The sequence below is a fragment of the Oncorhynchus mykiss genome, chromosome 7 (assembly GCF_013265735.2).
Source record: "Oncorhynchus mykiss isolate Arlee chromosome 7, USDA_OmykA_1.1, whole genome shotgun sequence".
NCBI lineage: Eukaryota > Metazoa > Chordata > Actinopteri > Salmoniformes > Salmonidae > Oncorhynchus > Oncorhynchus mykiss.
In genome coordinates, this window is record NC_048571.1 from 69,219,551 (window position 1) to 69,234,792 (window position 15,242).

General features: G+C 43.2%; 2 protein-coding genes across 2 annotated transcripts in view; both read right to left on the reverse strand.

Annotated features, from left to right (window-relative positions):
• The window catches only part of LOC110528351 (testis expressed 264, ER-phagy receptor), an 85,926-nt gene extending 80,036 nt beyond the window's left edge, over window positions 1–5,890 (reverse strand). Inside the window, exon 1 of the mRNA XM_021610362.2 lies at window positions 5,396–5,890. Within this exon, the coding sequence (XP_021466037.1) occupies window positions 5,396–5,650 (255 nt within the window). The 5' untranslated portion in view covers window positions 5,651–5,890. The remainder of the gene's footprint in view (window positions 1–5,395) is intronic.
• Window positions 5,891–8,800: 2,910 nt separating this feature from the next.
• Window positions 8,801–15,242, reverse strand: part of slc6a14 (solute carrier family 6 member 14) — a 29,412-nt gene continuing 22,970 nt past the window's right edge. The window contains exons 11-15 of the mRNA XM_021610363.2: window positions 14,670–14,788; window positions 14,465–14,564; window positions 11,148–11,257; window positions 10,843–11,010; window positions 8,801–9,275 (exon numbers count right to left, since the gene is read on the reverse strand). Of these exons, the coding sequence (XP_021466038.2) occupies window positions 9,114–9,275; window positions 10,843–11,010; window positions 11,148–11,257; window positions 14,465–14,564; window positions 14,670–14,788 (659 nt within the window). The 3' untranslated portion in view covers window positions 8,801–9,113. The remainder of the gene's footprint in view (window positions 9,276–10,842; window positions 11,011–11,147; window positions 11,258–14,464; window positions 14,565–14,669; window positions 14,789–15,242) is intronic.

The following is a 15,242-nucleotide window of genomic DNA, read 5'->3' on the forward strand; positions in this document are numbered from 1 at the left end:
TTCAAATGACCAACACTTTCAACTTCTGCGTCTGAGGACAACACCATATACTGACTGACCTTTGGTTCAAGGTAGTAGGTCTATAGACCATATTTCTGGCTTCAGGTTACATGTTTGGGTATAGAATGGATACCCTGGGAAACAGCATCCATATTTTCTATCACACGATAAGCCCATTTATATACAAACAAGACGAATCCAATACTGATGTGGTAATTCCTCCTGAAGGTAATGTGTATGCTATCATATTCCACCCCACCACTTCCAAATAGCACTGGGTTCTTTCTGATACCATTATCTCCATCTAGTGGATAATGGAGTAAATTACTAATCCAATCTGGAAACACCAGGGGAGAATGACTGCCCCCTCTCATTGAAGACACAGAAGTCAAATCTAATCTTCTTTCTCAAATGTTTCGTAAACAACAGGTATAGACTTACTTACGGGCCCTTGCGAACAACGCAAAAAAAAATATATAGAAATCAATTTTTTGGTTTGTTTAATAACATGAGCAATAATGGAAAAATAATAACACGAAGAATAATTTAAAAATAATAACCCAAGGAATAAATACACAATGAGTAACAACATCTTGGCTATATACACGGAGTACCAGTACCAGTCGATGTGCAGGGGTACGAGGTAATTGACAGCATCCAGTCTTCTGGGAAGGGTTTCTACTAGATGTTGGAACATTGTTGAGAGGATTTTCTTTCATTCAACCACAAGAGCATTAGTGAGGTCAGGCACTGATGTTGGTCAATTAGGCATGGCTCCAATTCATCCCAAAGGTGTTCGATGGAGTTGAGGTCAGGGCTCTGTGCATGCCAGTCAAGTTCTTCCACACTGATCTCAACAAACCATTTCTGTATGGACCACGCTTTATGCATGGGGGCATTGTCATGCCGAAACAGGGAAGGGCCATCCCCAAACTGTTGCCACAAAGTTGAAAGCACAGAATCGCTGAATGTAATGTAATTGTATACAGTAGTGTTAAGATTTCCCTTCACTGGAACTAAGGGGAAAAACAGCCCCAGACCATTATTCCTTGTGACTTAAATCTACTTGAAAATCTATGGCAAGACTTGAAAATGGTTGTCTAGCAATGATCAACCACCATTCTACAGAGCTTGAAGAATTTTGAAAATAATAATAGGCAAATGTTGCACAATCCAGGTGTGGAAAGCTCTTAGAGATTTACCCAGAAAGACTCACAGCTGTAATCGCTGCCAAAGGTGCTTTTACAAAGTATTGCGTCAGGGATGTGAATACTTGTGTAAATAAGATATTTTTGTATTTAATTTTCTATACATTTCTTACTTCATCATTATGGGTTATTGTGTACAGATGGGTGAGAAAAACTACAATGTAATCCATGTGTGGTGGTCTGCTTGAAAAATGTACATATTACAGACTAGGTCAGAGTTTGAAAATGTCAGAGAAGACACTTGCCAACTGGTCAGCACATGCTTTGAGTACGCGTCCTGATAGTCTATCTGGCCCTGCGGCCTTGTGATTGTTAACCTGTTTAAAGGGCTTACTCACATCGGCTACGGAGAGCGTGATCACACAGTCGTCTGAAACAGCTAGTGCTCTCATGCATAGTTCAGTGTTTGCTAGCCTTCGAAGCGTGCATAGAATTTATTTAGCTCATCTGGTAGGCTATCGACACTGGACAGCTTGGGCTGGGTTTCCCTTTGTAAGCAGTAATAGTTTGCAAGACATGCCACCCCTGGCGAGCATCAGACGCTGTGTAGTAGGATTCGATCTTGGTCCTGTATTGACGCTTTGCCTGTTTGATGGTTCATCGGAGGGCGTAGCAGGATTTCTTATTAGTGTCCCGCTCCTTGAAAGAGGCAGCTCTAGCCTTTAGCTCAGTGCAGATGTTGCCTGTAATCCATGGCTTCTGGTTGGGATATGTTCATCGATACACTTATTTATAAAGCCGGTGACTGATGTGGTAAACTCCTCAATGCCATCGGATGAATCCCAGAACATATCCTGTCTTTGCTAGAGAAACAGACCTGTAGCTTAGCATCCGCTTCATCAGACCACTTCCATATTGAGTGTGTCACTGGTACTTCCTGTTTGAGTTTTTGTCTTGTAAGAAGGAATCAGGATAGAGTTATGGTCAGATTTCCCAAATGGGAAAGGGAAAGGGGGATACCTAGTCAGTTGTACAACTGAATGCCTTCAACTGAAATGTGTCTTCTGCATTTAACCCAACCACTCTGAATCAGAGAGGTGCAGGGGGCTGCCATAATCGACAACCACGTCTTCGGCGCCTGGGGAACAGTGGGTTAACTGCCTTGCTCAGGAGCAGAACAATAGATTGTTACCTTGTCAGCTCGGGGATTCGATCCAGCAACCTTTCAGTGGAGCGTGATCTACAGTTTTTTCACCTTTAGTTTCTGGTAGAAATGAGGTAAAGCGGATTTCAGTTTTCCTGTATTAAAGTCACCGGTCACTAGGTGCACCGCCTCTGGGTGAGCATTTTCTTCAAGTCAAATTTATATAGCCCTTCTTACATCAGCTGATACCTCAAAGTGCTGTACAGAAACCCAGCCTAAAACCCCAAACAGCAAGCAATGCAGGTGTAGAAGCACGGTGGCTAGGAAAAACTCCCTAGAAAGGCCAATTTTCTTGTTTGCTTAAGGTCCTATACAGCTTGTTGAATGTGGTCTTAGTGCCAGCACTGGTTTGTGGTGGTAAATAGACAGCTATGAAATATATAGATGAAATCTCTTGGTAATTGGTGTGGCATACAGCTAGCGTATCATGAGGTATTCTAACTTAGGCGAGCAGAACCCCAAGACTTCCTAAACATTAGAGATCGCACACCAGTTGTTGTCAATAAAGATACACACACCCCCTCCTCTCAGCTTCCCCAACGGATCCGTTCTGTCCTGCTGATGTATAGAAAGACCAGCTAGATTTATATTAACTACATCCTTGTTGAGCTATGACATAGGATAATACAGTTTTTCAGATCACATTGATAAGATTAGTCTTGAACGGAGCTCATCCAGTTTATTCTCCAGTGATTGAAATTTGGCCATTGGAACGGAGGGTAGAGGCAATTTAACCACTCTCTGACTTATTCTCTTCAGGTATCTCGCACACCGGCTTCTATAGAGCCGTCTCCTCCTTCCACCATATTTGATGCTGAGTGGAAGCTACAACTGGAGACCCAATGGGGAAGAAGATGGTGTAAGCGGATTTTCTGTTTGAATCAGATGGCGTGTCGAATGGAGATGGAGAATGAGAAGAATGGAGAGTGAGAAGTGAGAATGGAGAGTGAGAAGGATTACAGTTGCAAACACAAACTGAAATAAGAGAAGTAATGTGGTTGTGGGATTTAGTAAATCCAAGCCTAGTTCTGATTATTTTTTGGACGGAGTGAGGGTTTTGGATCGATGGAGTTACCTGGGAGATCCGTTTGAAGTCTATATGAAAATCATGGATGCGTTGGACAAGAAGAAAATTGGCCCGCGACTGAATCTAGTTGATGATTCCTGCTTTAAGAGCTTATTTCCAAACCCATGCAGTGTGATAATTGCAAATTATTTGGTAATGTGTCAAGTATATGTAGAGGGCAGGAGTATCGTATGTAGAGGGCAGGAGTATCGTATGCAAGCTGAGACTAAATACTGCAATTGTGGTGGTGAACATGCACCCGAATTCTTTAAATGCCCTGTTAGGGTGAAGGAGACAGAGGTGGGAAGAATAATGTCTACTATCCGAAGGCCGTGAGGGGAGTGGAAGAAAGGAGTGACGTTGAATAAATAATGGTAGTAGGAGTAGAGACACCAGTGAATATTCCTTGTCAACAGAAGGATCCTGACATGTTGCATGTTAAGGTGAACTTTGTAGCGTTTATTGCATTGGTTATCAACTGCACAGCGCAAACAGAGAGGAAATCTGAGAAAACAGGCATAGTTGTGAGTGCGGCTGAAAGTTGTTTTTTTTACAACAGAGGCATTACAAGGAATCGATTAATGCTACGTCCTCACAGGCCCCTGAGTCTGACTGAAGAAGTGGGATGGTTTTTGATTGATTTCATCAAAAAATCCCAAACAGTAGGTGGCGGCAATACACCAATAGGTTGTAGTCTGTCAAACTGAATGCTTTAAATGTTCACCCCCTGCGATCCATCTGGGTTTCCCCTATCCATATGTGGTGGTAGTGAATAAAATCATGTTGAAAAGACATTGCTGCTGATAGGCCAAACAATGCAGTAATTGTTACTTTGGGGCTAGGCTAAATCTGGTCTGATTAATCAGGCTGTAATACATCATTAATTGGTATATACAGCCTGACACATTTGAGTGAAAAATTGTGAAGGCCTAAATGTCCCTTGCAAGGTAGAAGGTTTAATAAAATTACATTTAAACTTACTCTACCGGTTGTCTGTGCAGTTTGTCCTTCAGCACTCAATTATTTTTTACAAATATCCACAGGAAATTGTTTCCCCTAATTTTTTGAAAGCTGGTAGGTATGGTTCTGTCCGCTTGATTTTCTGTTGTGTGTTTTACTGCAACGTAAAACACTTGCACAATAACCAAGTGTAACCAAACCACAGACTGAACATTGCTTACATTCAGCTGGCAGTGGCAAACCTACCAGCTCTCTAAAAAGTTGGGTAAACAATAATTTCCTGTGGATATTTTGGCTCAAATTTCAAGTGGGTGAAAGACAAACCGCACAACAATCGGTAGAGTAAGTTTAAATGTCATTTTATTCAACATTCTGGCATAAAAAGAACATATACACAATGTTGAACTCAAACATGTCAGGTTGTATAGTATGCCAATTAAATGTGTATTATAGCCTGAGTAGTCAGACAAGACTAAATCCTTGAGTCAGAGCTAGGTAAGCTCACAGAAACTGTAGCCTTCTAGTATTAGGTCCTACCTCCAATACGAGGTTCAAACTCAACCATGCTGCATGACCAACTGAGACTCGTGAAACTTCATTTATTTTAGATTACAGGGGCCACCTGGGGCTCACTGCAGCCACCTATACAATAATGTAGGCTATTACTCACAGTTGTAAGTCACTTTGGATAAAATGGCATCCCTAACATCTTCAACATCCCTGAATACAGTAATTACAGACCGTGGCCATTTAGCAGTGCATGCCAGCCTTTATGATGCCAGCTAGAGAGGAATGGGCTTCAGTACTGTCAGACATAGGCCTGATAATAGCCTGTTATTTCTTATGACAAATATATATATTGTAGAAAATTGATTTATGTATGAGTATACTGTCATAACTAAATACGGGCTGATAAGTAGGCCTAAAATCTGATTTCTAGTAATGATGTATGTGTGCACAGGAAGTTGGCTAGCACTGCGCAGGCAGGGGGTTGTGTTCTATGGCTAGCTAATTTACCTTTTTAGGATCATCGTAGAACACTCCAATACTAGACAGATTGCGTCCAATGCTGCAACTCTCAGTAAAAAGTTGTCCACACTCTTTATATGGTCCCTGTTTGAACTTGTAGGCGATTGTGATGTTCTTGATTGGAGGAGAACCAGTCCGGATGTGTATTTCTGACAACAGCCCCGAGTACAGAACGTACCCTACTATTGTCACAAGACTCAACAAGAAGACGAAAATCAAACACAACATTAACCATTCTGCCATGATGTAGAGTCCTAGAATGTAGCTTTGGTTGTTGAAATCTTTTCTGCTTTAGCGATTTGCTAAAACACACTCGGGAATTTATTTATGTTGGTAGCTATCTAGCTGGCTTAAAAGCCAACTAAAGCCACAACTACTTTCACAGTTAAAACGTCCGTTAACTTGATAACAACTCTCACATAACGGCATGAACAACTGGTCCGTTCAATACAGATTAATTTCCCTAAACAAGGACCAGTTGAAAACAACTTCCTGGGATGCACCATCTGTGGAAACGAAAGTGAGGTATTGTTTAATTCCATGACCATTGCTATTCAATATATCTGAATATAAATTGTAGCTACCGACTTTTATAAACCAAATACATCTACCAATGTCATTTCAAATTCAAAACATATCTCAACGACTAAAATTTCGTGTTGTAGAAAATCGTTTAATCTAGTAAACACCCCTTTATCTTTTTTTATCTTGTTCCAATCAATTATACGCTTTGCTGCGTGAGACGCCACCAGAGGTCAACAAATCCTCATGGAAGTTGTTACTGGGCAATTCCATGATAACGGAATGAAAAACGAAAAACATTGTTTGCAAAGTTAAATAAACCTTATAAATATATGCACAGGGACCGCTTTTAACAACTTCCAGAGAACATTTTACAAAAACACATTTACTCGAAGAACAGATGTGTAGATGTAAAGTTTGGTGTCAGAATAACTGTAAAATCTCCCTCAGTTTTTATGTGAACCACTTTTTCCAAAACGTGTCTGTAGAAAGAATGGGGAGTCAGCTATGATGAAAAAAATCTATTTTGGTTATTGAACTACAGAAAGTGAAATGGATTAACACCCAGTAATAGAATGATGGCAACATAATGACATCATGGTTCCCTGATCTATAGTACAGAAATGCATAATTATGAATGTTATTCTCTTCATGGTGAAGTATCCTGAGTAGGTAAAAAAATGTAATATCCTCCTTTGAATGTTTGGGTATTATTCTACACACTGGCTATTATTCTAATGAGCTTTGCCTCCAAACAATATCAAACGTGGTTGTTCCAGACCGGACCAAATAAGTACCAATCATAGACCTACATGTTTCACAAGTTTGGACATCACAGCACAGTAGAGTAGAGTAGAGTTCAGTACAGTACAGTTTAGTTCAATACAGTAAAGTGGAATACAGTCAATTATACTGTACTCTACTATAGTGTGCTCTACTGTACTGTACTAAACTCTACTTTACAGTACTGTACTGTACAGTGCCTGCGGAACGTATTCAGACCACTTTACTTTTTCCACATTTTTACCTTAAGATTTACAATGGGTGTGAGGTGTCAGAACTCCCCACCTCCATACCACTCCATCTCTCCCCCTCTGGCGGGTGTGAGAGATGTCTCTTGTAGAAGTGTGGTACACGGTAACCTGACCCAAACAGGCTAGTCATGACACACCCATCTGTGTGCTGTCTCCCTCTAGGAGCTGATGGCTGTCTTCGAAGGTTGAGGGAAAGATGACCAACCGTCCTCGTCTGATTCTGACTGCAGCTGTGTCCGGAAAGAGGACCATTGACACTGCATACCAGATCCCCAAGATTGGACGGTCAGTACATACACACTGGGCCTCAATGATATCAATTCTCATGCAAAATGTGTACACAAAAACATGCACAATCTATCAAATAATACCTTGCATATTGGAAATGGTTTGTTTATTCTAGCCACTAAATATATATTTGTATCTCTCTTCCTAACACTCAGGCTGTTGGCCTTCTGAATGTGATAACCTATGACTTCCATGGATCTTGGGAATTCAACACTGGAGAAAACAGCCCTCTACCAAGGACCAGCTGATCAGGGAAACCATATCTACTACAATGTGGCGACACTTTCACTCTACTTCCCTCTTTATCTCCCCCTCATATTTCTCTCTACCCATCTCTTCCCGTTTATCAAATCAGTCTCTTCCTGCCTGTCTAGGTTCCAGTTGAGCGTGAGTAACATCTTTATTTTTCCAACCTTCGCTCTCTAGTGTTCTCACTACCAGATATTGTGTGTTCTAAGGACTATGCCATGAAGTACTGGAAAAGCAACAGTGCCCCTGCCGAGAAGCTCCTGTCTGGATTTGCCACACCTTTCAGCAGGCCAGTGGCTCTAACACTGCTGTGGACGCTCCCACCATTGGCCCCGGCCCTGCCGGACTCTTCACCAGACAGGCTGGCTTCTTGGCCTACTACGAAGTAACTGACACAGGACCAGGATACAGTAGGTGTGAAATGACACCCTATTCCTTACAGTGCCATACTTGTGTACTCTGGTTAAAGGTAGTGTACTACATGGGGAACAGGGTGCCATTTTGGACTCAAACACAGTGTGTGTGTGATTACATCTGCATCTTCCTGAAGCAGGCTTCCCTTTGAAGATGATGTAAACTCCCAACCCTAACGTAAGTGTGTCTTTAGATCTGCACCTTCCGGAAGCAGGGAGATCGAGGTCTGGGACTCTACCCAGATTGTGCCCTACAACAAGCAGAACGTGTCGGTCAGATACGATAACTTAGCAAGATCTCTGTTTGTATCTGTGAGGGAAAATATATGACTAGAGGGTAATGGAGTAGCATGCTACTCTGTTACATTCACAACCCTCTCCATCACTATCTCAACCAGATCTGGGTTCAAAGAGTAGTTGAAATGATATCAACCCCATCTCATCTCTCCCAGGTCGTTTCATCAGCTTCAATAAATAGTTCCGACCCCTAAGTATGTCATGAAGGAGCTGGGTCTAAAGGCAGTGTTGTTGCTAGGGCCAGTTGTCATGGCCCATTCTAACATCTGCACCATGTAATGTCTAACCCACTCTAATAAACTCCCAAAATATGAATGCATCCTGCTGTATGTCACTTTACTTCCTTTGTGGTCAACTACATTGCACTTGAACTGTGCAGAATCACTGATCTACAAATAACCTTGCATCCCACATAACTACTCAGTAAGTGATCAATATTAGCAACTCTGCACCTCAACTTTAAAAATAAAAAAAAGTTTAAGCATTCAACTAGAGAAGTCAAGAACAAATTCTTATTTCCAATGACGGCCAACCTTGCTCAAACACCCTCTGTCAGTTTAGTTTCAATAGAATCCATTTAACAAACAGTGAATAGCAGAGAGAGTAGTCCTTTATTACGGTCAAACGTTACCAGGCTAAGTGGTCATTAACATGACAGTTTAAGTTAAGGCATTGACATTTAACACGTAGAAAACATGTACACACAAAAAAAACATTTAAAATATGTGATGTTATGAATTAAAATGTTAAAAGCTGACCACACCACAGTGCAAAGTGAAACTAAGCATGAATCATTGTGATCAGATAGTGGTAAAAATAATAAGTATACAACGCTTATAAAAATCTTATGAAAAGTGGTGATACCAAAATGTTGACACCATACACACACACCCCCCCAGGGGGTTAGAGGCGTGTGAGGTGGTTGGAGATGTGGTAAACATTGTTGTCTGGCAGGTGGAGAGAGTTCTTCCTATAGTACCGTTGTCCGTCTGTATAACGCCCGCCACGGTGGACCTCCAGGTATGGACCCCAACCCTCCACAGGAGAACACACAGCACACATACGCTGCAGACAGAGACACAATGCACTGTAATAGAAAGGATGCTTGGAGAGACACAGGCAGAATCATATGACCCACTCTTCAGTGGGTCATATGATTGAGTGTAGTCTGGCCCAGGAGTGGGAAGGTTAACGGAAAGGCTCTGGAGCAACGAACAGCCCTTGCTGTCTCTGCCTGGCCGGTTCCCCTCTTTCCACTGGGATTCTCTGCCTCTAACCCTATTACAGGGGCTGAGTCACTGGCTTACTGGGGCTCTTTCATACCGTCCCTGGGAGGGGTGCGTCACTTGAGTGGGTTGAGTCACAACCCTTGGGTTGTGCCGTGGCGGAGATCTTTGTGGGCTATACTCGGCCTTGTCTCAGGATGGTAAGTTGGTGGTTGAAGATATCCCTCTAGGGGTGTGGGGGCTGTGCTTTGGCAAAGTGGGTGGGGTTATATCCTTCCTGTTTGGCCCTGTCCGGGGGTGTCCTCGGATGGGGCCACAGTGTCTCCTGACCCCTCCTGTCCCAGCCTCCAGTATTTATGCTGCAGTAGTTTGTGTCGGGGGGCTAAGGTCAGTTTGTTATATCTGGAGTACTTCTCCTGTCCTATTCGGTGTCCTGTGTGAATTTAAGTGCGCTCTCTCTAATTCTCTCTCTCTCTCTCTCTCTCTCTCTCTCTCGGAGGACCTGAGCCCTAGGACCATGCCTCAGGACTACCTGACATGATGACTCCTTGCTGTCCCCAGTCCATCTGGCCGTGCTGCTGCTCCAGTTTCAACTGTTCTGCCTTATTATTATTGGACCATGCTGGTCATTTATGAACATTTGAACATCTTGGCCATGCTCTGTTATGATCTCCACCTGGCTAAGCCAGAAGAGGACTGGCCACCCCACATAGCCTGGTTCCTCTCTAGGTTTCTTCCTAGGTGTTGGCCTTTCATGACATAATCATGACATATCTGATGCTGACCCTCAGCCTGAATCTACAACTCATAACATGCCACACACACATGCCACACACACATGCCACTGTCTATTATCTATCCTGTTGCCTAGTCACTTTACCCCTACATATATGTACATAGCTAACTCAATTACCTCTGCACATCGACTTGGTACTGGTACTCCCTGTATACATGGCATTAGGAAAGAATTCAGAACTCTTGACTTTCCACATTACTACGTTACAGCCTTCTAAAATGGAATTGGTTTTCATCCCTCAATCTAAAACACAATACCCTGTAATCACTAGGAAAAACAAAAAAACAGGTTCGTAGTCATTTTGCAAATGTATAAACATTTTAAAATAAACAGAAAAGTCACATTTACATAAGTATTCAGACCATTTACGCAGTACTTAGTTGAAGCACCTTTGGCAGCAATTACAGCCTAGAGTCTTATTGGGTATGACACTACAAGCTTGGCACACCTGTATTTGGGGAGTTTGATTTGATATACTGCATGCATTTTGACCTGACTTTCCAGGACCTGGGTTTGATACCTGGCTAAAAAAAAGGATTGACAATTCCAGGAGAAGTTCCAAACACTCTCAGAAGTCCTAAGCATCCACATCTCTGCCAGACACACCTACCTGCCACGGGTTTCCTTGGGCACAGAGTATTTTCCAGATGGCGACGAGGGGTATCCAGATGAGACAGAAAGCGATCATACACCATCCCAGAGCCACACCCCACGCAGGGTACTGCACCGTACCGTAGGATGGCGGACGGAAAGTCAACAACGACCACACCAAGATCACCTACACAACACACACATGCATTAGGGAAGTGTGTATGCGTGCCAGAGAACAGGGGTTAAAGAAATGAGGACCCTGGAACAGAGAGCCAGGTAGGATAGAATCTAAATTATTAAGAGAAAGACAGAGAGATTACTCACAGTGATGACAGCAGGAGTGATGAAAAACCAGCATGCTCTCCACCACAGCCAGAAGAGAGAGCTCCTCGTCCCAATCATCATCTCTATGTCCTTAATGAAACGATTTCCTCCTACAAACAAACACAGAATGTGCCATACTCTATAACATGTAATATACTGTATATAGCTATAATATAACATGCAATATATACACTGAGTATACAAAACATTGAGAACACCTGCTCTTTCCAATGACCAGGTTAAGCCAGGTGAAAACTATGATCCCTCATTGATGTCACTTGTTAAATCCACTTCAAAATCAGTATAGATGAAGAAGAAGAGACAGGATGAAGGATTTTTAAGTCTTGAGACATGATTGTGTATGTGTGCCATTCAGAGGGTGAATGGGCAAGACAAAATATTGAAGTGCCTTTGAACAGGTTATGGAAGTAGGTGCCAGGTGCACCAGTTTGTGTCAATAACTGCAATGCTGCTGGAGTTTCATCCACTGCCAAAGGACATCCAGCCAACTTGACAACTGTGGGAGGCATTGGAATCAACATGGGCCAGCAGCCCTGTGGAACGCTTTCAGCACCTTGTTGAGTCCGTGCCCCAATGAATTGAGGCTGTTCTGAGGGGGAAAATGGGGGAGGGGGGCACCCTAATGTTTGGTATACTCAGTGATGTGCATAGTGATTGGACAAAAGCAATGACAATACAGCCCCTCCATAGCCTCTCTTGAAAAAGCCAAACCTTGACCCAGAAAATATAAAAAACTATTGGCCTATATCGAATCTTCCATTCCTCTCAAATTTGTTTGAAAAAGCTGTTGCGCAGCAACTCACTGCCTTCCTGAAGACAAACACTGTATACGAAATGCTTCAGTCTGGTTTTAGACCCCATCATATCACTGAGACTGCACTTGTGAAGGTGGTAAATGACCTTTTAATGTCATCAGACCGAGGCTCTGCATCTGTCCTCGTGCTCCTGTCCTCATCCTTTTGATACCATCGATCACCACATTCTTTTGGAGAGATTGGAAATGCAAATTGGTCTACACGGACAAGTTCTAGCCTGGTTTAGATCTTATCTGTCGGAAAGATATCAATTTGTCTCTGTGAATGGTTTGTCCTCTGACAAATCAACTGTAAATTTCGGTGTTCCTCAAGGTTCCGTTTTAGGATCACTATTGTTTTCACTATATATTTTACCTCTTGGGGATGGCATTCGAAAACATAATGTTAACTTTCACTGGTATGCGGATGACACACAGCTGTACATTTCAATTAAACATGGTGAAGCCCCAAAATTGCCCTCGCTAGAAGCCTGTGTTTCAGACATAAGGAAGTGAATGGCTGCAAACCTTCTACTTTTAAACTCGGACAAAACAGAGATGCTTGTTCTAGGTCCCAAGAAACAAAGAGATCTTCTGTTGAATCTGACAATTAATCTTGATGGTTGTACAGTCGTCTCAAATAAAACTGTGAAGGACCTCAGCGTTACTCTGGACCCTGATCTCTCTTTTGACGAACATATCAAGACTGTTTCAAGGACAGATTTTTTCCCTCTACGTAACATTGCAAAAATCTGAAACTTTCTGTCCAAAAATGATGCATAAAAATGTATCCATGCTTTTATTACTTCTAGGTTAGACTACTGCAATGCTCTACTTTCCGGCTACCCGGATAAAGCACTAAATAAACTTCAGTTAGTGCTAAATACGGCTGCTAGAATCCTGACTAGAACCAAAACATTTGATCATATTACTCCAGTGCTAGCCTCTCTACACTGGCTTCCTGTCAAAGCAAGGGCTGATTTCAAGGTTTTACTGCTAACCTACAAAGCATTACATGGGCTTGCTCCTACCCATCTCTCTGATTTGGTCCTGCCGTACATACCTACACATACGCTACGGTCACAAGACGCAGGCCTCCTAATTGTCCCTAGAATTTCTAAGCAAACAGCTGGAGGCAGGGTTTTCTCCCATAGAGTTCCATTTTTATGGAATGGTCTGCCTATCCTTGTGAGAGACGCAGACTCGGTCTCAACCTTGAAGTCTTTACTGAAGACTCATCTCTTCAGTGGGTCATATGATTGAGTGTAGTCTGGCCCAGAAGTGTGAAGGTGAACGGAAAGGCTCTGGAGCAACGAAACGAACTTGCTGTCTCTGCCTGGCCGGTTCCCCTCTCTACACTGGGATTCTCTGCCTCTAACCCTATTACAGGGGCTGAGTCACTGGCTTACTGGTGCTCCTTCATGCCGTCCCTAGGAGGGGTGCGTCACTTGAGTGGGTTGAGTCACTGACGTGATCTTCCTGTCTGGGTTGGCGTCCCCCCTTGGGTTGTGCCGTGGCGGAGATCTTTGTGGGCTATACTTGGCCTTGTCTCAGGATGGTAAATTGGTGGTTGAAGATATCCCTCTAGTGGTGTGGGGGCTGTGCTTTGGCAAAGTGGGTGGGGTTATATCCTTCCTGTTTGGCCCTGCCTAGGGGTATCATCGGATGGGGCCACAGTGTCTCCTGACCCCTCCTGTCTCAGCCTCCAGTATTTATGCTGCAGTAGTTTATGTGTCGGGGGGCTAGGGTCAGTTTGTTATATCTGGAGTACTTCTCCTGTCTTTTATCTGGTGTCCTGTGTCAATTTAAGTATGCTCTCTCTAATTCTCTCTTTCTCTCGGAGGACCTGAGCCCTAGGGCCATGCCTCAGGATTACCTGGCATGATGACTCCTTGCTGTCCCCAGTCCACCTGGCCGTCCCCAGTCCACCTGGCCGTGCTGCTGCTCCAGTTTCAACTGTTCTGCCTGCGGCTATGGAATCCTGACCTGTTCACCGGATGTGCTACCTGTCCCAGACCTGCTGTTTTCAATTCTCTGCAGACAGCAGGATTGGTAGAGATACTCTTAATGACCGGCTATGAAAAGCCAATTGACATTTACTACTGAGGTGCTGACTTGCTGCACCCTCGACAACTACTGTGATTATTATTATTTGACCATGCTGGTCATTTATGAACATTTGAACATCTTGGCCATGTTCTGTTATAATCTCCACCTGGCACAGCCAGAAGACGACTGGCCACCCCTCATAGGCTGGTTCCTCTATAGGTTTCTTCCTAGGTTTTGGCCTTTCTAGGGAGTTTTTCCTAGCCACCGTGCTTCTACCCCTGCATTGCTTGCCGTTTGGGGTTTAGGCTGGGTTTCTGCCCAGCACTTTGAGATATCAGCTGATGTACGAAGGGCTATATAAATACATTTGATAACATAAAAAATCCTCTACATGTACCCATCACACAATATATTCTGTAGATGTAGCTATAACATGTAATATACTTCCATTTACCGTAGAAGTAGAACACCCCAACAAGCTCCAGCAGAGCAGCGATCAGTAGAACAAAGCCAGCACAGAACTGATCCATCAGAGTCACCCAATATATCCCTGCCTGGAGTGACACACAGACAGTAATCACACGCATTCGCAATAAATTAATGTGAACGAAATTGTGGTATCTAAGGACCTATTTTAGTTATGGTAACTAAGGACTTACCTGGGTTACGCACGGCAGGCCGAGCAGGAAAAGGATGGCACAGGTTCCCACAGAGATGATAGAGCGTTTTGATTTGAACCTCTCAGGGAAGGCATCCTGTAGGCAGGTGGAGATGACCTCTGAGGGAACACGACAAGAGTCAGAGGTCACTGTCCAGGTCTAGTTAGTAGTGTGTGTGTGTGCAAACACACACAGAAAGTATTCAGACCCCTTCACGATTTCACGTTACAGCCTAAAATGTATCAAAACTTTTTTCCCCATCAATCTACACAATACCCCATAATGACAAAGCACAAACAGTTTATTTTAACACATTTAAAAAACAAATGTAACCTGAAATATCATATATTCATATGTATTCAGACCCTTTACTCAGTACTTCATTGAAGCACCGTTGGCAGCGATTACAGCCTTGAGTCTTCTTGACTATGACGCTACAAGCTTGGCACACCGGTATTTCGGGAGTTTCTCACATTTTTCTCAAGCTCGGTCAGGTTGGATGGGGAGCGTCACTGCACAGCTATTTTCTGGTCTCTCCAGAGATTGGGTTCAAGTCCAGGGTCTGGCTGGGCC